The sequence below is a fragment of the Parasteatoda tepidariorum genome, chromosome X1 (genome assembly GCF_043381705.1).
Source record: "Parasteatoda tepidariorum isolate YZ-2023 chromosome X1, CAS_Ptep_4.0, whole genome shotgun sequence".
NCBI lineage: Eukaryota > Metazoa > Arthropoda > Arachnida > Araneae > Theridiidae > Parasteatoda > Parasteatoda tepidariorum.
The window spans coordinates 21,493,682-21,518,931 of record NC_092214.1 but is presented as its reverse complement, the minus strand read 5'-3'; the positions used below and the strand labels follow the sequence as shown (position 1 = coordinate 21,518,931).

At 28.8% G+C, this 25,250-nt stretch overlaps 1 protein-coding gene across 3 annotated transcripts in view; it reads right to left on the bottom strand.

Annotated features, from left to right (window-relative positions):
* Positions 1 to 1,883: 1,883 nt before the first annotated feature.
* The window catches only part of LOC107437643 (dolichyl-diphosphooligosaccharide--protein glycosyltransferase subunit STT3A), a 36,425-nt gene continuing 13,058 nt past the window's right edge, over positions 1,884 to 25,250 (bottom strand). For all 3 annotated transcript variants that reach the window (XM_016049722.4, XM_071187892.1, XM_043040075.2), the window contains exons 7-15: positions 22,358 to 22,438; positions 17,373 to 17,529; positions 15,240 to 15,392; positions 13,908 to 13,990; positions 12,205 to 12,363; positions 11,915 to 12,103; positions 7,739 to 7,958; positions 6,992 to 7,180; positions 1,884 to 2,526 (exon numbers count right to left, since the gene is read on the bottom strand). In XM_016049722.4, coding sequence (XP_015905208.1) covers positions 2,381 to 2,526; positions 6,992 to 7,180; positions 7,739 to 7,958; positions 11,915 to 12,103; positions 12,205 to 12,363; positions 13,908 to 13,990; positions 15,240 to 15,392; positions 17,373 to 17,529; positions 22,358 to 22,438 — 1,377 coding nt within the window. In that variant the 3' untranslated portion in view covers positions 1,884 to 2,380. The remainder of the gene's footprint in view (positions 2,527 to 6,991; positions 7,181 to 7,738; positions 7,959 to 11,914; positions 12,104 to 12,204; positions 12,364 to 13,907; positions 13,991 to 15,239; positions 15,393 to 17,372; positions 17,530 to 22,357; positions 22,439 to 25,250) is intronic.

Here is a 25,250-nt window from a genome sequence, read left to right as displayed (position 1 = left end):
AAAATCTGTGACATGACGGCAACATTTTTTGTTTTAGTAGATTTCATTTGGAATGAGCCACGTGTATTTTAAATCTCAATAGTTGTTCAAAATAAAAGAAAGAAATATGTTACTTCATTTTTTTTTTTTTTGCAATTAGCATTAAATCTGTGCATTATTTGCTTATAATAACATTTCATTATATATATCCCAGTCACGTTATACTTACAATCTGATAGTAAATATAGTATAATTGGCAATGAATATATTCACATTTCGATATTGTTTTAATAACTACAGTGAAACCTCTCAGGAGCGACCACTCTCCATTCCACAGTAAAATGGCGTTGATTTGGGTTGGTCGTTTTTAGAGGTTACCTCCATTGACTTCAAAATTGTCATCGAAGGTACACGAGATTTTAATTTAAGTCAGTAGAAATGACACTTCTGCTGGTGTCATGAAAAGACTGATCGATGAATAAAATTTAGCATCTATAAAAATGATCCCAACTGATATAATTAAGTGCAAAAACAAATTTACCAATTATGCATAATAAACCTATTTTAAATAAATAAATAATCATGTTTGTTTAAATTTGTATATCATAAAAATTAGTTAGCTTTAAAAGATGAGAAGAGGCTTGTTTGTTTGAGATGTTTGCTTTTTTTAAAATATCTTTTTTTTTTCTTTCTAGTTTAACTTTCAACTATAAAAGTAAATCATTGATAATGGCTTCTTTAGTGCACTCTGAATTCAACATGAGATTCAAAAAGAGCTCTCTAAATAAGAGCATCACACAAATATTTTGAATACATTTGTATCTACCTTTATTGTTTTGTTAAATTGTTTGTTTTCACTTTTTTGTGTGTGTTTCCATATTTTACCTTTTCCGCATTTGGTGCAGATGTTTTCCTGGTCGCTAGAAGAGGTTTTAACGGTCTCCCCTGAAAGTTTTCTTCATAAAGTCTAAGGAAAAAAATTCCATGCCTACCAAAAGTGGTCGTAAATAGAGGTGGTCACGACATAGAGGTGGTCTTTCTGGAGGTTTTACTGTATTTCCATATAAAGGAAATAGATTGCCCTGTTGATTGATCAGTGATTGTTACATTAAAAAAAAAACATTACAAGAGGAGAAAGGTTTTCTGATAACTGCTTTTGCTTAAGTTAATTGTTGTTTTCCTAATTAACTGAATGATAAAAAATGGAATCTGATAAAATAAAGTGAAAAAAATGAGTACTTTAATACCTGATTTGAATTTCAGGAGTTGTAATAAAACTCAAGCAAAAATCAAAACAATTTTCAAAAAAAAAAAGGCACTACTTGACTTTCATGGTGACCACTATTAAAATGACGCCAAGAATAATGACAAGCTAGAATTATTCGCATTTAGCTTGTGGCTTCCGTATCACCCCGATTGCTTTCAATATTAAAAATTAAAACGCTTGTCTTCCCCATAGGATTTTAGACACATGAATTCTGCAGGATAAGACTCTAAAGATGACAAGCCATGCCTCTTTGACTTTCGCTCCCAACATAAAAAAGGCTGAAAACTTTTCACATTGCACCTCCACAAACTTTCCTTTACACAATTCGATAGCGAGATACCTTTTTTTCCTGGAAAAAACTACATTACTATATCACACGCTTTGAATGCAAAGTCTAAATGGAATCGAAAGTGAGTATAATTACTCTTAGTTTGGCGGTTTATTGCGGTCGCCATGAAAATATAGTACCAAAAAATTGCCAATTACAATGTAAATTTAAAAAATAATAGAAAAAGAGTCTTTTTTGAGCAATTACTTCAAAATACAGTATATTTTGAAATTACTTCTTATACTATCAATTATACACATTAATTTTTGACTTGTTCTGTGTAATAAAAAAAATAACAATCTAAGCATATATAACAAAATACTTTTATTATCATTCACTGTAAAAATGCTTGAGATATAATATTAAGCTAATGAGTAGAAGAAACTGTCATGACAAACTGCAACAGTAAAGTAATAAGGTTTTTTGTTGTGCAAAATTGACTTAGAAAATACTTATTGAACAAATAAATTATCAAAACTATTTAAAAATTTTTATCAAAACATAAATAATATGAGCAATAATTAACAAGGAACACAAAATTAGATGAAAATAATCAATGGAATGAAATAACATTAAAAAAAATAATTGCCCTCAAAATTCTTCAAAACATTTTTAAGATCAGATTTATCAGCATATTTCACACATAAACTTTGATTACAGGAAAAAAAATAAAAGAACCCAAAAAAAAAAAACATACATTTACCAAATTAAGCTTTTTTTACTCAAGTTTTAAAAATTCAACAATTAGAATAGAAAATATTAAGTATGAAAAATTGTTTCAGTCCATGGCTTCAAATAATGGGACATTAAACTCCTCTATTTGGCAAATCTTTCACTTTGTATATCCTAACAAGCCAATGTTCAGTTGTGTAAGCCTCTTCTAATACATCTAACTCAAAATCTTTATTTCCAATCTCAGCATTTCTAACACGATCATATCCAGGAGGTTTACCTAAAATTGAAAATACAATATTGATTAGTAAAAGATGCAATTTTTGTCGTTTTTAAATATTTATTTCACAATAAAGTGAGGCTAACTTCTACAGAGTTCGCCAAGGTGGGCCTACAAGAAAAACTTCTTTATACCCACCAAGTGGGTTTTTTTTAACATAACATTTCTAATCAAATTTCTTTGCAATTATTAAACCAAATTATTCTTTAAAACTATCAACTTATTGCTTTAGAAATTTAACCTTCTCAAACTTTTTATACAAAATTAAGTAAAGCATATTTCAGCTAAGAAAATGTATTATAAATGAAATAAAAATAGGGAAAAAAGAACATGATATACACTGCACAAAATAAAAAATGAACCGCCCGTAATAACTTTTGAGCAATGATCGAATATATTTGAGGTCACTAGAATGAGTCCTAGAACGTGACCTCAAATATATTAATTTAGTGCAGACGATATTTTAAGTTACGAAATTCAACACAACAATGTACTTTCTCTGAATAAACATATTTTTGATGGATTCAGATTTTTGCCCCCCCCCCAAAAAAACAGAGGGTAGCTGAAATTGGGCTATATGGTCCTCATAGTTTGGACCCTTTAATGTTTACTTCTCTTTTAGCATATCTCCAGAAATTAAGCAAATTGAAAAATTTTTGCCCAAAGATAATTCCATGCAAAAAATAAATGTTAGTAAATATTTATTATTTTATTTAATAATAATTGAAAAATGTTTAAATTGTAAGATAAACAATTTTTTACATCATTTTAAAGAATATAATTTTTTATGGCAAAATTTGAGTAAAATATGTCTAATAGTCCCTGAGAAATCGAATTTTTAAAATACGACTTTTTTTAAGATTTGGTTTCTCAGGAATTATTCGATCAATTTTGCCAAGTAAAATGATATATTTTTAAAATGACGTAAGAAATTGAATACCTTACAATTAAAAAAAATTTTCAACTAATATCAAATAAAAGGATAAAAAATATATATTTATTAATTTTAATAAGTTAATTCTTCGGATAAACGAATTTTATAATTGTGTGCAAAATTTTTCAGTTCGCTTTATATACGCAGAAGGTAAAATTATCATTAAAGGTTCCAAACTTTGGACTTCTCTCCTGACCAATTTATTGGGACCATATTTCTAAGATTGCAGTTACCTCTTATGTATTGGGGGTTAGAAATTCGAACCTGTAGAAAAAAGTAATGCTAATTCAGAAAACATACGTTTTTGTGTCTGATTTTGTAACTTAAAATATCGTCTGTACTAACATATTTAAATTTATCCCCTTAAACCATTAGATCAAAAGTTATTTAGGTTGGTCCATTTTTTACCTTGCACACTATAAATTATATATATCTAATATTTCAAAATGAATATAATATATACCTTTAGACTAAAAAAATACAACACGAAAAAATGTCTGTACTGAGTATTTTAAAAGATGAAAATATCCCTATTTTATTTTAAGATTTTGCTTACAATTTTAAAGATGACAATATGTTTTCTAACATTTCAACAGTGGGAGCAGAAGAAAACCACATTATGCCATCTTCCTTAAATAATAATTTCTTTAATAAGACTGAGTGATGTCTTTTTCACTACTTTTATTGGAAGATTCCCAAATAATTAAACTTAATGTGACTTACAGATTAAAACATTATAATTTCAGCATTAGATATATGCGAGCATTCCTAGAAGAAATCATCATTCTCTAAAATGTCAGTGCTATTAAGTGGTGTTCTCAGACATGTCGCACTCAATGGATTTGGGAAACCGCTTTTTCTGAAACCATGGACTATGCAGTCTTGAGTAACTTTCTTCCAAGTAGATAACAAATTTAAGATTCTGAAACGTTTATTTTTTTTTTTCAGTTGAATATTAAATCTCACATAAGAATCTAAATTCAGCCAATGCTACCTTTATAAATTGTCGGTAAACAACCCTAGAAGAATTAATGATGTCTAAATCACATGGTAGTAATTTGATTGTGCAGGAGGAAAAAAATTTAATCTGATCACCTCTTAGATCCAATTTTTTATGTGCTCCTCACTGATCAGTAAGGAAGATAATTTCCTTTTTATGTAAACACATTTTTTTGTCAAAATTTCGTAAGTACTCGGTGAAGATAAATCGATGATCCACACATTTTTTAAAGCACTTGGCCACCTGTCCAGCCTATATAATTTAAAACTAATCACTTAACATATTATGCTTTACATTTTACAAATAATCATTTCAGTAACTTCATCATCAAGCAATTCAATATACATTTAGAAGAAAGAAAAATGACTAAAATAGTTATTTTAGGCAAGATTTTATTTGAATCTGTAGTACGAGATAAAATGCATGTCAGTAGAAGATGTTTGAAGTCCAGAGACAAACATAAAATCCATTTATTATATTCATAAAAATGACCCAAAATAAAGAAGCCATGTACCAACTTGTACCACGAAGGTGGCTCGAGTTGGTGCTATTGTTTTATGAAAAGGAAAAAAATATCTGTAAGGACAAGAACCACTGTTTGGCAAAACCATCCAAAAAATTAGGAAGGAAAAAAAATTACTTCCTGAAGTTTGTAAAAGGTGTGGTAAAATTTCTCCTTTTTTAATTATAAACTTGGAGGAAACACCACTCACATTTGATTGCCCTGCTAGTAGAACGGTTGACAATACAGGAACAAAGTGTTCCAATAATTACTACTAGGAATGAGATTACATCTTTTACCTATATATAAGCCTGCACAGTAGATGGAAAATGATTATATTGAAAAGAATAATGCAATCGAGTGATATGGTTAAAAGTAAACAATACCAAAAGGTAATTCCCCTCAACATAATTGTCAAAGCAAACGATAATGTTGGTTTCATGCCGCCAAACGCCTGGGAAAAGGTTGTGATGTTGCATGACAAAGATGCCGTGGTTACCTCGATGATGGATTATAACATTTGTTTTATTCTAAAAGTGAAGAATCTGATTTTGATTAAATAAAAGATCAGAAATATTTGAAAAATAAATAAAAAGATGATTTATTTTCATTTTGTGATTAGTTTATTTTTTATCGCGTACACATTCTCAACTTATAATTCTGATTGGTTATATTTTTCTTCTGTAAGTAAGCATCATTCTCAATACATTCCTGTTACAAGTGCATATGAAAAAAAGATTTATCAATAACTGTTTTCTAAGTATAGATTTTATGTTTTAAAGATTATTTTCATGCATATCATATTTAATAAGAATTGATGTGGCGACCAATGTGGTGCCCACTATTCCACATTTATAAAGATGTTACCTTCTTTCTTTTGTAAATAACTTTTATTATGCATTTGGAAAGCGAACCATAGCGGACTTATATGTAGTACTCCTTTTCAATATAATTGAGTAAATCTCGTGACATTTCATACTTTAGTGAATAAACAGTGCGACCTTTACCACATAATGGCCCACATATGAAAATTTAAATTCTTAACAATATTCTTCGGATGTGCGGTGTATCTACCGGAAATTAAAGTCCAAAAATAGAATTAGAATATAATCAAACAGTTTTTAACTATCTCTTTTTCAAATTTAAAAATATGCAATGAGAGACAATAACAGAAATATTAGGTCAGAATAAGTTCTTCTAAAAACATTTATACAATTATTTGCATAAAAATACATTGTACTGCTCATTATTTCAAATTTAAGTTTTTACATTTAGTTTGTGAGGCTGAGCGACTGTTTCCATATGGTTCCTTAATTTTTTATTAGGAGTTAGGAGAAACACATATAGAACATTCAGTCTCATTTAAATTATTATTTACACTGTTTAATATGAAAAACAATGTGTGTTCATCCATCATTTTTTACTTAATCAAAAAAAGTTAATTCTTTCTTTGAGTCATTTTCTGACTTTCCTTTGTTAGAACATTAAGCTAATTTCTACTCTTTCTGTCCTTAAAATTAGTCAGCAAAATCCTTATTTTTGTTTTTTCAAAAACACTGTTTGTTAGCCTTTTGGATAAGCTCTTCAATTAAGATTATGTGCCTGATATTTAAACAAAATGTATTAAAAAAGTGTATTCTGCACATGAAAATACATACAGGTTTTCAAAAGTGCTTTAGCCATTTCCAAGTAGTTTGTCAAATTCCAATATTTTTAATAGTGTTATTAGTGTAGGCTTCCAGTAAATGGGTAACTCCATAAGCAGATAATTTATTTGGTCCCAAAAGTGTCCACTTAACGAAGGTTACAATGTTATGACAACATCCGAAAATCAAAATTAGGTTATCACTTCTGGCAGCACTTGAAAAGAAAATTTTTTTTTGATTTTGTTTAAAAATAGTAGACTTTCATGATTTTCAAGAGCAGAAGACATCCCGACTCTTATTAAAAAAAATTGAGAATGTTTCAAAAATTAATGAAAAATCAAGTAAAACTCTGCTATTTTTCTAGTAACTGTAAATAAACTTACCTGCTTCAGTATAAACAGACCCAAATCTATAATAACACATTTTGTACATCAAACAGTTCAATAGTGTTGGAGAGCCTTCTTTATCAATACGAAACTCTCCTGACGAGGTATAGTAATCATTTTCTTTTATGTGCTTTCCTCTATCTGTGCTTCCTCCAATTCGAACCATCCACAAAAATTTATTTATATCTAAAAAATAAGTTTTAAATCAAATTGCAATATTTTACACATGCAAATTACTTTTTCTAGAACCCACAAACTGAGTTTTGTATTTGACTTGATTACTTTCATGAACAAGTTTTTCTTCATTGTTACATCACTAAATGCTTATGTGTATTATGCATTTAAAAGGTTAAAGCACAGAGACAAGTGTTTTCTAAACATAACTTTTCTAAAGCGCATTTACCTATATTTATAATAAAAAAGTATGTACAGAACTCTGAACACTAAATTAATGATTATGGTTAGTAATTCCCCTGCTAATTTTTAAAAACAAATTAAGTAATCTATTATTTTAAATTTTAACAAAATTTTTAAAAAAAGACAGCCAATAATTGAAAACAACTAAGCAAAATATTGGCAAATAATCTAGCAGTTAAAGCTCAGTAGAATAATTAAGAGAATACTAATATGTCTATTATACAATTGATAATAAAACATATCTCAAGATTTTCTTTAAAAAGATCAGACCTTTAGAATAGAATCTCTAATTTTTTTGTTGTTAAAAATTATAGAAAATTATCTTACCATCAGAAGAATATCCAGTAAGTCCACCAAAAATAACAAGAACATAATTGACATCCAGTTCTCTCATTATTTCATAAGCTTTTTCTTCAGTAGAAGCCATAGCTTGGCCAACTCTAGAGATATGTGTATTATTCCAAGTATTATTATCAACAAGGATAGTACGGTTAGCCATTGCAGTAATTTGATAACCATAATCCCACCATGACATTACTTTTGCATCCTAAACACAAATAAAATAATTTTATCATTTGACAGTCCCTTTACATTTGTTTAAAGAGTAACCAATAAATTTGTAGTTAAAAATGAAAATTTCACATTTTATTTTTCAAATCAATGTTTTGAATTACTCAATGGATTAGATGATTTGAATCATCAGGATTAGAATCACTTGACTCAAATCAGTTTCAAACTGATAATTCAAATCATTGACTCAGTACTTAACTTCAATTTCAGCTAGAATTTAAAATGTGAAATTGTTACTTTTTTGTTTGTTACATTTCATTTAGCAACAAATTTAATTGATTTTCAAATTCAATTGGTTTGAATCATGATCACTTCATTTGAATAAGTTCACGACTCTGAATGACTTTCTTTTACTTAAGTATACTTAAATAGAAATAATGTTTTTCTTTTTTAGAATTATATATTGTTCATATCTACATACCGTTTCACTATGTAAACATAAAACTTTACTATAACTTCTCATGACAAAAGGGACATACTAAATAACCCACTTTTGGTAGCCAACTTCTTCCGGGTCATGAATTTCATGGACATTGTTTAGCCCTGCTAATTTTGGGGATAAGGAAGAAGATAACTTCTCATTCTCTAAGCATTCTGTGTAAATACATTCAGCAAAAGTGCCTGCATTTTATTAAATTATGTTCAAAGAATTTCACACAAATTTATTCTTTGCTTTGCTTTTATTTTATTTTTCTATTTTTATTTCAGTTATTAAAATTTAGCATTTTGGCATTTTTGAAAAATTACCCCAAATTAAAAGTATTTCACCATTTAGCATTAAATACACTGGTGTGCAAAACTTAAGCAACGAGTGCGCTTTTTGTCATAACTCTACAAGAAATCATCTGATTGACATGAAATTTGAATATGATGTACATTATTTTGTACTTAAACGATGGTAAAAGAATAATGGCGCAGAAATGAATATAAAGCTTAAAGTAGGGTATGGAACAAAAAAAGGCTTTATTTGACATATAGTGGCGTTACACATGATTGCCTGAAGAAGCGTAAGTACAACTGGCAGATGTTCCCTAGTATGGGATATGCCCTCCCCTTACTGTAATTGTTGCTTGGCATCGTCTCTCCATGCTAAGCACCAGATTATCCAGGAGTTCTTGGGGTAAACGTCTCCATTCCTCCTTTAACGCATCTTTCAGCTGATGGGTGTTACCAGGAGGATACTGTCGTGTCGCAAGACGTCTCCCTAATGCATCCCACACATGCTCTATGGGATTTAGATCTGGAGAGTAAGCTGGCCAATCCATTCGTGTGATATCTTCACTTTCCAGTAGCTCTTGAACATTAGCAGTACGGTGTGGCCGGGCATTGTCATCCATAAAAATGAAGTCTGGTCCAATGGCCCCTCGGAACAGACGCACATGGGGTAGGATTACCTCATTGCAGTAGCGGTCTCCAGTTACAGAACCTCGGTCGAAGATCTGAAGCTCAGTCCGCCCGTTCAACATAATGCCACCCCAGACGACAACTCCAGGACCACCGTAACGATCTCTTTCCGCGATGTTATTGGGATGAAATCGAGCTCCAACCTCTCTCCAGATCAACTGACGTTGAGAATCGCTTGTAGCACTAAAACGACTCTCATCTGTGAAGAGGACGCGACTCCATTGTTGAGGTGTCCAGGTTTCATGCTCTCTGCACCACTCTAAACAGTGCTGCCGATGGCTAACTTTTAAAGGTATGCAGCGTTCAGGACGTCTAGCAAATAAGGCACCTTTGTGGAGGCGTCTGAACACTGTAAATCTTGATACTTGTCGTCCTGTGGTTGTGCACAGTTGCTGAGATATGGCGCTCACTGACTGAAAACGGTTTTTTTTCGCCTGGAGGACAATGTAACGGTCATCTCTTGGTGTTGTTTTCCTTGGACGGGCCACCACCAACCTTCCGAACAGCTGTACCAGTAGTTTTAAAGGCATTCGAAGCATGAGAAACAACACTTTTGTTGATCCTGAACTCTTCGGCGACACTGGTCACACTACGCCCCTCCTCAAGCTTCCCAAGCATTCTTCCTCGAATAAAGTCCTCTAAATGAATTCTTAAAGACATGTTTCACAAAACAAATCACTTGCACTTACAGCGGATGTCTTTAACTACGGTGCTCTTCATCCTTTTATCACAGCTTTCACCTGCGCGCCGACTCACAAGGTTTACGTACACTTATATCACCTACGACGTTTTATTTCCAAAATTTGCATACAAATAATCTTTCTACTGAATTACGTGCATATTATACTGTAATTTCATGGCTATCTTATACTTTGTTGGGAAGCTGTGGCTGAAAAACCACTTGTTGCTTAAGTTTTACACACCAGTGTATATTATAAAAATATAATTGGTATTGGAACAAACTCTAAACATACTCTACACGAACTGCAATGGGAATGATTTTGAGCCATGTTCAGTAAGGCTGAAAATCATTCCTTTTTCATCCCAGGTTGAGTAGTGTAAGTGCAAACAATTCTATTTAATAATTACTTAAATTTTCAAAACAGTATGATGCAGATAGTACTAATTAAAGAAAGTACCTAAATTGTTAATGATTAAAAATTTTTAAGTAAAAACTGCTACCACAAGCAATGAGAAATATAATAAGTATAGCTTAAAATCATTTTTAATTTTAAGTGAAATGAAAAATGATATAAGTAAACATTATTCCTTTCCCAAATTTCCAGAAATTTAAATATAATAAAGAAATAAGAGATAATCACATATAGAATAAAATGGAGAAATAAAATAAAACACAGAAATTCAATCAAATTATTGTATTATAATTTGCTTATTGTTGTACTTCTTGAAATTTAATGTTCTTGAGGACTGAGATGTTTACAACAAAGGAATTTCAGGTGTATAAGCAAAAAAGACACAATAACTTACATAGGGTTTGCAGCATAAAATTGAATGTTGGGAAGAGGGGTAAAGTTAACTTCTTGTTCTTTAAAAAACTTGCTGCTCCTTTAACTCTTAGCAACACACATATTTTATTATTCCTTTTAAATGTCTTAAAAATGTTATTTAATTTAAAAGTTAAATACAATTGTTTCAGCTAATAGAACATGCTTTTTTGGAAAAAAATATTTAAATTAATTAATAGTTAATAAATATTTTATTTGAATTATTTTAAACAAATACATAATGATGTAAAAAACAATGAAGTACATAATTAAGCTAATACATTTATTAAACTTTTATAAAAAATATGTTATAGACACGCCTAATATTTAATCGTAATATTCCTTTAATCGAGTACCGTAAATCAACAAATACTAAAACAACTTATTTAAATATCATTTCCTACATTCAAGAAAATCAATGAATTTATTTACAAAATAGAATTTTTAAAGCTATGGTATCTCTGTATTTAATTTCCTCTTCAATGATAATGTATCACTTTTTTTGTCCGATGAGAAATCTATTAATGTTTGAATCAACAAGAGTTTCTTGATTTTAAATTCTGATTTGAACCAGTAAATGATTCACTTTAGTGATTCCAAATCCCCGATTCAAATTACCTAAGTGTACTAATTCAATTCATTTGAATTACCTTGACGATTCATTGTACCCAACTCTTCAGTAAACTAACCCAAAGCAAACCATATAAAAGCTCGTTGTAAATTTTAAAACCTTGATGAAGTTAAAATGTTGTACTACTGTTAAAAAAAATGTTAACAAAATAACTGCACTGTGAGGATTGATTTATATGGCATTTAAATTTGCTAAATTTGATCAAGTTTACTTGTATATTAAAAAACCAAACCTGTCATCAAACTTATTTTAATTGGCAAACAAACACCTTATTATAATATGTACAACTGCTTGTTTATATTAGAAGATCAAGAAAATTTCCAAAGTTTTGAAGTAATTTTTAAAATTAATTCTAAGTACTTTTATAATCTTTTTTAAAAGTTTTAAACATACTTCAGGAGTGTTATGCCTCAACCAATAATATGCTTCTCGAAAATCATCAAATATAATTCTGGAACCATCATGACTTCGCGCAGAAAGAACTATTGAAGGAGATGAATATGCTTCAGAAGTTACCCATGTACAATGGATCATGTATGCAGTTAAGAAAAATGACATGATGAAAATAAAGGAATAAGCAATCTGAAACAGTGAAGTTATGTATTAAAAACTGGTCTTAAGCAAATTTACAAATATATACTCATACACACATGAATTTAAAAAATGCAATTTCCGAAAATTACCTCATTTTTCTTAAAATAATTACTTCCAAACCTCTTAGATTTTTTATCTGGTGTAATTTCTAATTGTTTACAATAGATGGTGAGAACTGAAGAAATTCCAATACCAGAAAGAATACACATAACAGGTGCTAAAACCAGCATTAATCGGACCATAACTCCCTAAAAAAACATAAGACACTCAGTATTTTTATAATTACAGGTAATCATATTTCAATAATAAAGATCTTATGAGACAAACATTACTTTAATCTTGGGATTTTTAGATTTGAATAATAAAAGCTATTGTGAAGGAAAACCAAGGAAAAATTAGAAACATTTTTACACCAAATAATCTTTTATGAAATTTTTTTCCAGGGACAATCTTTATGGTTTGTGAAAGATACTTACAGACCTAGTGGTTCAAAATAAAAAGCAGGGCAAAATTTTTTTTGTGCGATATATACAAACTAGATTATTTTTAAGGGCAAAAAAAATAAATAAAATATTGTAATCCACTGGTTTAAAAATTTCTTTTTGAATGGCATCTTTCTTTAATTCACCACAACATAAAAAAAGAAAAAAAAAACACGGCAACAATTAATGTTCCAAATGAAAATTTAAGATAAAACAGACGTGTGATTGCTGGAAGAAGAAATTATCTGAATTTTTTTCTTTCTTTCTCAATCAAGTTTTTTTTCTCTTTAGAACTCAAATTTTCTTTTTTTTTAAATCTTTTTGTACGAAGATAAATAACGCCTGTTATTTTCATGCATGCAAAAAGGAACATATAATATTGAAAAACATTAGTCAAACAAGTTAAAGTAAAAGTTGCTTTTACTACTTAATTCTATATAGGTATACACTTAATTTTATTAATATTAAGCATAAATTTACTATTTAAAATAATACTAACACATAAGTGTTTTTTTTAATGTTTGCTGTAAACAAAAAAACAAAAAAAAAACAAAAAAACTTAACTTTTATTACTCAACCATAAGATTGTTTTAGCTATATTAATATTGCAAATTTAAGATATTGAAATACTTTTTTTAAAAAAAAACATTTGAAACTGTTTTTCTTGCAATCTGAAACATTTTTATAAAATCTATTATCATGCCACAATAAGCATAGCATATTTCCGAGCCTTCTTAAATTATTAAAGTTATTTCTCAATAAAATTCTTTTTTTTTTCTCAATAAAATTGTCAAATTATCACATGCTTGAAACTAGAAGCTATAAAAATTTTTCAAAAGGACCTATGTATAGTTTTATTCAAAATCCTAATAAACTAATATGAATTTCTTCCACCATTGCAATGAAATGGAATATCTCTTCAATAATTATAAAAAGTAGTCTTTCTCACCAGATTTAGAATATTCATTAATGGAATAATCAACTCCAATAAAAATATCAACTGCAACATAATAATTTCTATTTTTTTCATACATAATATTAAACTTGTAAAATTTTGAAGTCCTTTCTTTATTTCTAATAGCTATGCAAACAAATAGATAGATCATAAAATGAAAAACATAAGACTTACGCCATTGCCCAAAGAACCTTCTTGCCTTTAACTACAATTTATGTTTTTTTTTCTAATAAAACAACAGATAGAACACTTAAATGAATATACACAACACATATTTAAAACTAAAGTGCACAGCTAAATATTATGCATTATTATTGGAATAGAAATTTACTTTTTTTAAAAATAAAACACTTACAGCAAAATAAATACTTGTCACACCATATAATATTATGAAAATATTAGCATCTGTCAATTTTGAGAAGCAATAGTACAATCCAACTATAAAAAAAAACATAAAATTAATTTATGTATTAGTTCAAAAAAGTAAAGAGTGCTTAATATATACTGGCTTACTTCAAGAAAGGATAATTTTAAAAGTTGATACACTATTTGCAGTCAGGTTTCTCACAAATCTAGTTCGAGACTATAATTTTTATGGCTACTTAAGTACAAAATTAGGCTATATTTAAGTTTAGATTGGCTTCATAAATGACAATTGAATTTAGTGAAAGGAAAACTTTTTCCACTATTTAGATGTCAAGAAATTAATAAAGAAAGAAACAAAAATGTGAACAGAACACATAAAATTTGGCAGTTATGTAAGTAATTGATGCAATGTACAAAGTTAATATAAAATATTCCCAGTGATAAATGGTTTATAAAGTTGTAAAAGCTCGGTCCTTAAAGCTGCCATTGTGAAAGACTGGGGTTTGATCCTCAGTTGTGGTGCTAAGACCACCTAGATTCAGATTGATGGACACCAGCTTGTTTGGGAAATAAAGGAAAATTGAGGGCAATGCTGACTATAGCCACAATCACACAATTAGTCATGAAATTGTAGAACCTTAAAGACCATGATCCCCGTAGCCCACAATAGGTCCATTGCCACTGGGCTGACCATGAGAAATTTTTACATATTTCCTTACATGTAATATAAAAAGTGATAAATTTAATTCTAAAGAGACCTCCAAACAGTGAGTATAACATTAAACTACACTCTGGAATTACCTTGCCTTTTGTTTCCCTCATAATTATAAGATTACGAGGCTGTAATTCTAAAGTTATTTAGTTACATAAAGATAAATTATAACTAATGATAAATATAAATAATGTATGAAATAAATAAAAGTTTTGTAAAAAAAACAATTTTAAAAAAATTATTTTTTTTACAGAAATTATTTATAATAAATTAATTGAAGCTTTTTAAAATATTTGAGGAAATAATTTATTTAAATTTAAAAACCTCAGATTTTAAATGTTATCTGCTGCGATTTTTTTTTTCACTTATAAAATAGTTTAATATTACCTTTACCTTTCACTTCATATATGTATAGCAAAATATTATGAAAATTATAAATATTTCTTAAATGAGCTCTAAATCTAATACATGCTTATTACTAGTTCTGATGAGGAATCGAAACGTACATAATTTTCAAGCGATAGGTGGTAATAGCATGATTTTAATAATTATTATTATATATTCTTTATCCAAAGCAAAATTAAAAATAAATAAATTAACAGCACTAACCGGGAAACATAAATACTAGAAATTGAAGATCAAAATAAAAACTTGACCAAGATGTTGGTTGATGTTCTGAGACGGATGCAATAATCGGAATGTTGTTCTTTGCATAAGAAGGGTCCAAAAGAGAGTAAAATCTTCCGGTCCAAGGAGAAATTTCTAAAGTAGGTTAAGACAACTAAATAGTTCAAAATTTTAACAAAAAGAAATATTACAACTAAAGATTAGCTTATCAAAATTTATAGATACTTGTGAAATTTTAAGCGATTCATTACAAAATTAATAAAAAATTTTGTTGAACAGTCAAAAAATAGCTTAAAGCACAAAAATTAGAAATAAGAACATTTATAGTTGATGTCAGGTAAAATCAATAACATGTTTAAAAAACAATGTCGGTCATAACAAATAACACAAGATTGAAAGGGATAACATCAAACAAAATGGACAATACAAAATTAAAACAGAAACTCACAACTTTTATGTTGAAAAGCAAAACAAAAATATTCAAGCAATTTCTGAACATAGATAAATTTCTAATTATAGATAATTGTAATTTTTTATCGCTTAAGGTAAGATGAAATACTTACAACATTACACTTTAATTTTCATCATTTTACAATTATGCAACAAATAGTTCTCAAATCGAATTTGTAACAAGAGTTGCAAACAGTACTTATATTAAGAACAGTCAAAATTTGAACAGTACTGATGTTTAGAACAGTCAAGACTACTTACAGCAGATTTTCCTTTTCTTAACCTATGGTGTTGGATCACAATATCTTAGAAGTTATTTAACCAGCTTGAAAAGTTTTGTGTTTAAAATGCTCTTTGGTGAGCTTTATCCCCGAGATGTTGCCAGCCAGAAATTACAAAAGTGCATCAGAAAATAGCATCAGCCAATCACAATAGCTTTTAAAAATAACTGTTACAGACAATTATAAGAAAACCAGTAGTAGACGAGATGGCAATTACCAAAGCAAGGTATGTCCACCATACGGACTGTACACAGCTGTATTGTTTCTTTCCATGAAACAAGTCAGTAATTACTGGTGTAAACATTCCAGAGTATGGAATAATATATTCATTATTTTCATGGAAATAAATATCGATTTTCCACAGGATGGATTAAGTAACGAAAATGAAACTTTCTTATCAAACATGCAATCTGAAAGCATCAAGTATGGTATCTGTTGAATATTGTTCTCAGTTCTGTTATTGTACAATATTTAAAACTTACCACAAGAGAACTCAATTACAAGTCTGTCAACTGCTATGAAATTTTTACAAAATATTTTGCAGAGAAAGAATAATCCATTAAAACATAAACTCAGCAACTAGTAGAAGAAATTTTCCTCAAAAGTGTAAAAAGTTGGCAACCCTGCAATTATAAAACTAATAAATGATTTTAGGAAGGAAAAAAAACTTACTTACAGCTTACTAAAAACATCATATTTTTTCTTTCCAAAATTCTTATACATATTTTACAAATAGTTACAAAACATGATTTAAAAAAAAAAAAAGCAATTTATAATATACTTCAAATTATTAAGAAACAACTCTTTAGATCTGATGCAGAGAATTTTGAAAAATTATAAGTCTATTTAATAGCAATGAAAAAATGAAATTGTAGGGTTAAGCTAATTGTAAATGTTTTTCACTATCCCCAGAAAATGAAAAAAAGAATCTTAACAAGCTTTTTTTTATTTTAGGTTCATAGTAAAAATTTAACACAAGAGAAAGATTATAAAAATGATAAAAATAGAGAATCAGCCTTTAAAATATTTAATTTTCAATAAATTATCTTCTAGTTATCAGTTCATTTCACCAGAGAACTAATGCAAGAAAATACCATTAAATGCTTTATCTTTTTAACTAATTAGACAAATTTATAGTAACAAGGAACCAGATTCCTACCTGAAACTTAATTTTGTGTCCACAGTTAAAGTGTTAAACCCAAAACAAATAGCAAATTCTTAGAAGTATTTTTGTTTAAATGACATTAAAATGAACACACAATTATTTTTAAATATAGCTGTTCAACATTTCCTTAGTTTTACATTATAGGTTAACATTTAGTTTTTAAGAATAATGAACAGAAAAAGAAAATAACGTTATAATAAGTTACAACAAAAAGGATACTTCCAGTGAAAGTTAGAACTGTTGCTACAGCTATAAATGCAACAGCAGCAATAGTATACACAGCTTGAATTAAAACACGGTAATTTTCATAACTCAGCCGAGATTTCACATAATCTGCAAATGCATGAAGCTGACACAAGCCAAAAACTCCTAAAGCCTAGTACAAAAAAAATTATCTTCACTTAAAAAAGAAATAATAATAATAGCATTAACAATAGCTATCATGCAATAAATTCTTAAATGATTCAAATTAATATTACAAGTAAAAGTAGCATATATACAGAAACGAAATACAAAGGATGATCAAAATTCATTAATTAATCACTGTTTTAAATGAAATTTCAACATACATAAGCTAATAAAATATGTATTCTATTTTTTGTCAACATATTGGACAAATATTTCAGAATTTAGTGTAATCGTACACTTCTTACATAGTTAGATGCTACCATTCTTGGAGTTGAACTTTATTTCTGAATAACGGCACATAAATAAATAAAATTTTGAATGAATTTTCCACCAAGCCAGGGACAATTTGTGGCATGCAGGGCCTTTGGAAATGGCCCCGTCACTACTTCATTAAAATTTTGATTCTTCTAAAAAAATAATTTGAAAAAATTTCAAAACATTCATTTTTTTCTTCCTTGAATGGAAAATATTTCATTCTAGACAGTTCTCTTTTTTTACCACATGGATTACACCACTAAAACTGGTTGAGGAAGGGGAAAAAAGTATAAAAGACACCTGGGAAAACAGTGGAGGAGATAGTCCTTATTAACATAAATAAGCTTGAGTCCCCACGATTCTTAATTTCTAAGAATCACTTGATACTGCTTTTGACAACAGGCGCTTTGCTTTCTAAATTCTTTGTAACCCGTAACAGAGAGCTCCAAACCATCAAACAAATCAGCCTGCTCCAGTAGTTGTGTCACTACAATATAATACATTGATATCCCCACTTTAAAAGAATTCTTCCGCTACTTTTCTAAGAACTTCTTCCAAAAATTTTATTTACATCATAACCCAATTGTTCACTCACTCTCAGACATTGACAGATCAGAGAACAGAAAAAGACCCACAGCTACTTTGAGAACATAGTCCTCTCTCCCTACCATCATTAGTCAAGTCTCTCCCTCACCAGGCAGACTATTAGCATCTTCTTTTTTGATGATACCTAGAATAACATTTTTTAGAAGTTTTTTTTTTACTTCGTTGTTTTACTTACTTACGTCTTTGGCCAAACTTAATTTGTTTGTTAAATAAAGGAAAGGTGATAATAAAAATCAGAAATTTCAAGATGCATGGACTGAAAAATATTGTTTCATTAATAATGATGGAGAAGTCATATGCTTACTGTGTACTAGTAGTGGCAAAATGACATAGCAAAAGAATGACATGACAATGGCAAAAGAATATAACTTGCGTCATCGCTATGAAACAAAATAAGAGTAATTTTGATCAACCAAAGGGCACAAGGGCTCCCAAAAAAATCAAAATTCTTAATCAAATCAAGTGAATTATTTTCAGAAACAATCATCTAAGTTAGATTCCTGTGTGAAAGTGAGTCTTGGCACACCCCAATTGATTGCTAACCAGGGCCAACTGTTTACTGATGGTGATTTTAATAAAGATTGTTTACTGCTTAAAAAAGTTTAAGAACTTGAGTCTTAATAAGAATGACTATACAAAAAAGGGGATGGAATTAAGGAGCAACTTAAATCTGAGGCCTCGCAATTTCATTTTTTTCTCTTGCTTTTGATGAATCCAGACTGTAAATCAGTCGCCCACTTACTGGTGCACGTTTAAGGAATTTCTGATCAATTTTCCATTACTGACGAATTTCTTGGTGTAAATCAAACAACTGTAAGTGAAATTCTCCTGATCTTGACAGGATTGTGTTACAATGATAAAGATAAATATGTCAGCATAACTAAGGATGGTGTTCATGCTATGATGGGAGTGAATAATGGAATGGTTTCCTTGTTAAAAGGACAACTTGGACATGGGCATGAATTAAAACAATTTCATTGCCTTATTCACTAAGAATCATTAAGAAATAAAAAGCACCGGTTTCATGATTTGATGAAACGTGTTAAGGAAGCCATCAAATTTGTGTGTAGTTGTGCATTAAAACACAGAGAGTTCAAAGAATTTTTAAGTGAGTTTGAAGACATTCTTCATTACAGAGGAGTAAGGTGGCTGAGCCACGGAACTTCACTAAAACGTTTCATCAAACTTTTTGATCAAATCATCTCTTATTTGTGTAACAGGAAAAAAACTAAGCAATTAAAAGAACTGATTTAGCTTTTTTAACTAATACAACTGGTTATTTAAATTACCTAAATACCAAATTACAGAGAAAAGATTAATTTTTATTTCTGTTAGTGAATAATATAACTACCTATTCAAGAAGCAGCTCAAAAAAGGTGCCCATTTCCGCACCTGCCAGAGAATGTAAGAAAAATTTCCTCATGTGAAAATGCAGTAAGAGAATCAAGTACAGATTCTTATCAATGCATTTGGCAAGCACTTTGTTGATTTTGAAAGAGCAAAATAAAGCTCAATTTGTTTTTTCCATTTTAAATGTGGATTTAAAAACAGTGAGTGATAATTTCCAGTTAGCATTGGTTGATTTGGAAAGTTCAGCTGTTGAAAAATGAACACAAGAAAAGGAAGCTCTATCAATTTTATAATTCCTTACCTGAAAAGTTTCATGAGCTGAAAAAAATGTTGCAACTTGTTCTGCAATATTTGCAAGCACATATATATTTTGATCATAAATGTCAATAAATGTAAGACAAGATGCAGTATATATAAACGAACTATGTATAATATAAACGAATGCTTAAAATGCATCGGGAGCTTTTTGATAATCATTTTTCAATTTAATAAAAAAAATACTCCTTTTCAAAACAAAGTTCACCTTTTTCAAATTCCCGAGGAAAAATTATTTGTTTTTACACTTTTGCCTACATATGCAAACACAATTTAAAATTACAGTCACATGATTTAAAATCACACATACCAATATGTGTTCACATTATTTAAAATTGCACGTCGCGATACAGGAAAAGCCACTATTGTGATTCTTGTCCAAGTGACTCAAAAATTATAAATTTGAATTCCTATTTTACACAATTTTAAAATTAAATATCGAGATTGGTATTTATATGATTTTAAAAATAAATATCGAGATTCATATTCGCGTGATTTAAAAATCACACTGAGAATCACATTCGCACAATTTAAATAAAATTTAGCATTGATATGTTTATTAAGATGTAGATAACATTCTGTGGATAATGCTTCCTACATGCACTTTTTTCTTCCTACATACACGCATATAAAATTTTGATATTTCCATTTTCAGCTTTTTGGTTCAAAACTCATCCTGTGGTTTGAATCAATATAGAGTTTTAAACAATCCATAATTTTCAAACAAATTTCACAAAAATGAGGTGGCAACAAAAAGGGTATAAACCACTTACCAGAGTCCATCAATTGCTTGCAGAAAGATATTCATTTTATTTAAATCTGATAAGAAGCAGAATGACAGATGAAAATTTCCTTTCTGTTTCATATATTGCCTCCAATAAACTCAATCAATGTAAAAAAAGTGTCCAAAATTCAGTTCCAACCATCACAATAAGATAGGTGGGAAAATTGTAATATTTTGTTCTTGAAAACACTGAATTCCAGGTTGTAGATAATCCACTTAAAAATAGTGCTAAGTGGATGTGACTCACTATTGAAAGTGTTTTAGTGGCACCTCCCCTTGTGTCCCCAGCTCTGAATGATTATAAAATGAGAACTGATTTCTTTTGCTCTTAACAATGTTTGTAACAAAAACTTAAAATTATGTAAGGTAATTAATTAAACCATGTTAATTTTTTTTTCACTTAAAATTTCTTTTTTTTCCTATTCCGAATATATACTCATCATGTATAAGTCATACAACAAATTTCTAAGTGGGCAATGCTATGTTGCAATTCGCTGCAACAAATTGCTATTTGTCATTTATGCAAGTCTGGAAAAAGCAATACATTTTAAACTCCATTTTTAAAATCATAATGCTACACTATAATATCAGCATTGTCTCTTCTCAGTTTTTGTGGCCCATTGACCAAAAAAGGTTGTGCCCCCCTGCATCTAGCTACATTAAATTTCTAAAGAACATCCTCAGTGTTCCCACTCAATTTCAGAAGGAAAAAAAAATTCCTGACTTTTCAGGTATACCAGGTAAATTTCAATGAAAATTGAGACCATATTTCCATCAGAAAACTTTGATTCTTTTACTTGTAATGTGAAATATTAAATTTTCTGTGCAAAAAAATATTATTAAATGAGGAAGGAAATATTTCAGTTTGACTAAAATCTGAAATTTTTACAACAAATAATTGCAATACATGTCAGAATTATTCAACTCGAATCTCAATAACTGATTAATGTTACAACAATTTTAAGACTGGTTATTTTCCAGGTATGATATAGGAATATTCCAGGTTTTTGCAAAAAAAATTGCAACTTTCCCTGACTTTTGGAGTTAAAATATTTCCCTCACAATTCCAGGTTTTCCCTGTTCTCCTTGACCTTTTGGGAACCCTGCATCCTAATACTGGTTTTAATATTTGAAGTAAAAAACATTAAAACAAAAGACTATACTATTTTTACATCATTTTTATTGCTTTCAAAAGAAAATGTGAAATATTTTAAGTTTGAATTAAGTTTAAGTTAAGTTTAAGTAGAAACCACAAATCAGGTAAGAATAAAATGGCAATTTATATGAATTATTTAGCATATCAATATATTTTAACAGCAACTATAGTAATACATGCTAATGCTGCTAGTCAATTTTAATTAATGTTATTAAATATGAATTAATGAAAATGCATAATTCTAATTCAACTAAAATAGCCCCTTTTCACTATGTTATCATTTTAAAAACTATTTTATCCACTTATTTGATATTCTACAAACATACTTACAGCCATATGTTCACTTGATTGTACAGGTTGAAATCCAACAAAAGATATCTGCATTGACAACAATGTTCCAAGGCAATATAGCTAAAATACATCAATTTGATTCAATTTACAAGACAAAATAATGAAATACTAAAATTTTTAAATGCTCTATTAAAAATGTAAAGCTACATATTATAAGTATTACAAATAAAAAGAGAATGTTGAAACCTTAGGACAATTTTCAAATTTTAATTTTTGACTCTGACAATGATGCCAGAGTTATTGTCTAAAAATATTTAAATTCACACACATTTTCTTTGTAATGCATCCAGCATAAATAATGAAAAATATGAATTTGTAAAAATTGCAAATTGTCCCAGGATATAACATATCCTTGTACTTTGCGACATATTTTATGACTCAGACAATAGTCACATATTTAAACCGATATTATGCCATTAAACAAATATTTTATTTATTTAAGGGACTAAAATAGAAAAATAGTTATTCCATAAAGGATAAAAGTTCTTACTTTTAAACCAATATTTAATAAAAACAGTTAAATCTAATTGCAATGAATAGAGCAAACATCAGCATATAGAACACCATTTCCTACATGCTAAGGTTTGCTGCAGCACCCTACTACAGCAATTATTTCAATAAGAGATATGGACATTTATACCAGCTTTTCCTAATTTGATAATGCAGGCATTTTTAGAGGTAGAAGAAGGTGAACAAATATTTATACATAAGTTTTTTTTTCTTTTAACATATTAGAAACTTAATTCTGAAAGAACTTTATTAGGGAAATTGTACACAAGCTGACTTAGGAAAAAAAAAATTACAATAATTTCCCTGAGATACACTGCAGCAATTATGATTTAAAACTCTAATTTTTATGTGTGACGTATCTCACAATTTTTCTCTCTCCATAAAAGCTTGAAAGTGTTTTCTTTTGTTGAATTGATTCTCAAAAATTTCATTAACACTCTTCCCATTTTCATCTTCAGCTGTGACATATTTTTATACTTTAAGATCAATAATAATCTAAAGAATTAACACTGTAGGTGAAAAAGAGATGGCAAAAATGTAACAACAGCTCAAAAAAGAGCGGGTCAACAGAAATACAATTCCCCCTCCCCTCTTTCTCTTTCTTCTGCTGCAGGTGTGAAGAAAAGAGGAAAAGTCACTCTTTAAAAGGAATGAGTGGGGTGAAATGCTTAGACTATCTTGAAGGTCAAGTTAATTCACACTTTCAGCTGAAAGTTAGCTTCATTATTTTTATGCTGAGAAATATAAGTTTTCAAAATCTAAAGACTTACAAGCAGACTGATACAACATGATTAGCACATGGATAAAGGGAAAATATGTGAAATGCTGTTTTTGTATTTTAGGAAATCTGCTTGTTTCCTGTTTTTTTTAATGTTTTTTATTTTTATTTACTTTGACAGCTGATTTAAAGAAAAATCAATATCCTTCATTGATTCTACATTTAAAGTTTATTTTCAGCTGTTTAATCATTTGAATTATTTATGATTGTGATATTATAAATTAATTATAAAAGACAAAATGCATTCTCGATTATTTTATGATTCAGTTTTGTGCAAAACAAGTTTTTAAATTTTTATTACTATTTTTTAAAGAGTATTTGAAAGGTTTTTAGCTGTTTAGTTATTTGATTTAATAATATTTAGGTATTTTGAATCAAAATAAAATATATGATGTGATCGCAATTGTTTTATATAGTACAATATTGCACTATATAAGATATAGTAAAATTCTTTTCATTAATTTACTATAATGTAACTATTTTAGGTACTTAATAGCTTTAACATAAAATTGGCACAATTAAAATTAGGATTCATTGACATAATGCATTTGCTATTGTTTTGTGTTTGAATTGCGCAAACTTGTAGACGGCCTAATTCAGTGCAATTTTGAAGAGTTATTATGAAAATTAATAAAATGCATCATTTCTTAATTTAAAGTAAGATAGCATTGATTATTAGATATGCAATAATTATTATTTATTGACTTTTATTATTTATATTAAGCATAATTTGTCATTCATAATAGATGCATTGACTCTGCTATTCTTCATGCAGTAAAATTTTTCAGAGCTTTTTAAAGAAAAACTTTTAATTTTTAGTTGAATTTTGCAGATGCAGAGCATATCTCAAAATGGTGTATCTGAACGAAATTACAACATTTATTTGATCAAACTACATACAAAAAGTTGCAAGTCATAGGATAAGAACTTCGCTTCCAAATTAACAATATGTACATTAACCTTATGTATATGCAAATTAACAAATTAACAATATGAAAAATATTGTAAATATGTCAATTAATTATATAAAAAACACAGTAAATTATTTAGATAAAATCAAATTAATCCATTTTTGGCCAAAGGTGCATAAACACACATAAATAGTTCTTTATTAACACCGTGGCGAATATTTTTCATTTATTTTTCTGTTGTCTTCAAGGGTTCTAAAGACATCTATAAAATATTAGTAATTCAATTGGAGTACATAATTTCTGTTGAGAAATTTTCAGTTAGTTTTTAAACTTCAAATGGTTGTTGAAAAAGTCAATTTTTTAAAATTGTATTATTATTCCACTTGAGATTTATTATATGTTTTTATAATGGGTTAAAGTTGTAAGTTCAGAAAATAAAATTAAAATAAAACAAATATCAAAATATATTAAAAAAATTTCATTCAAATTTAATGGTGCGTTAACGCACCATTGGCCGAATGCATGAGAAATAGGCAAAATTTGAAAACCCACTTTTTATGCAAGGTTTCAGAGTTCTATTGTATATTCAGAGTTTTATTAGTCTTATTTGTAAGTTTTTAATTTATCAAAGTTTTATTGTGCTGAGGCTAACAGTGTTGAACAAAATATACCA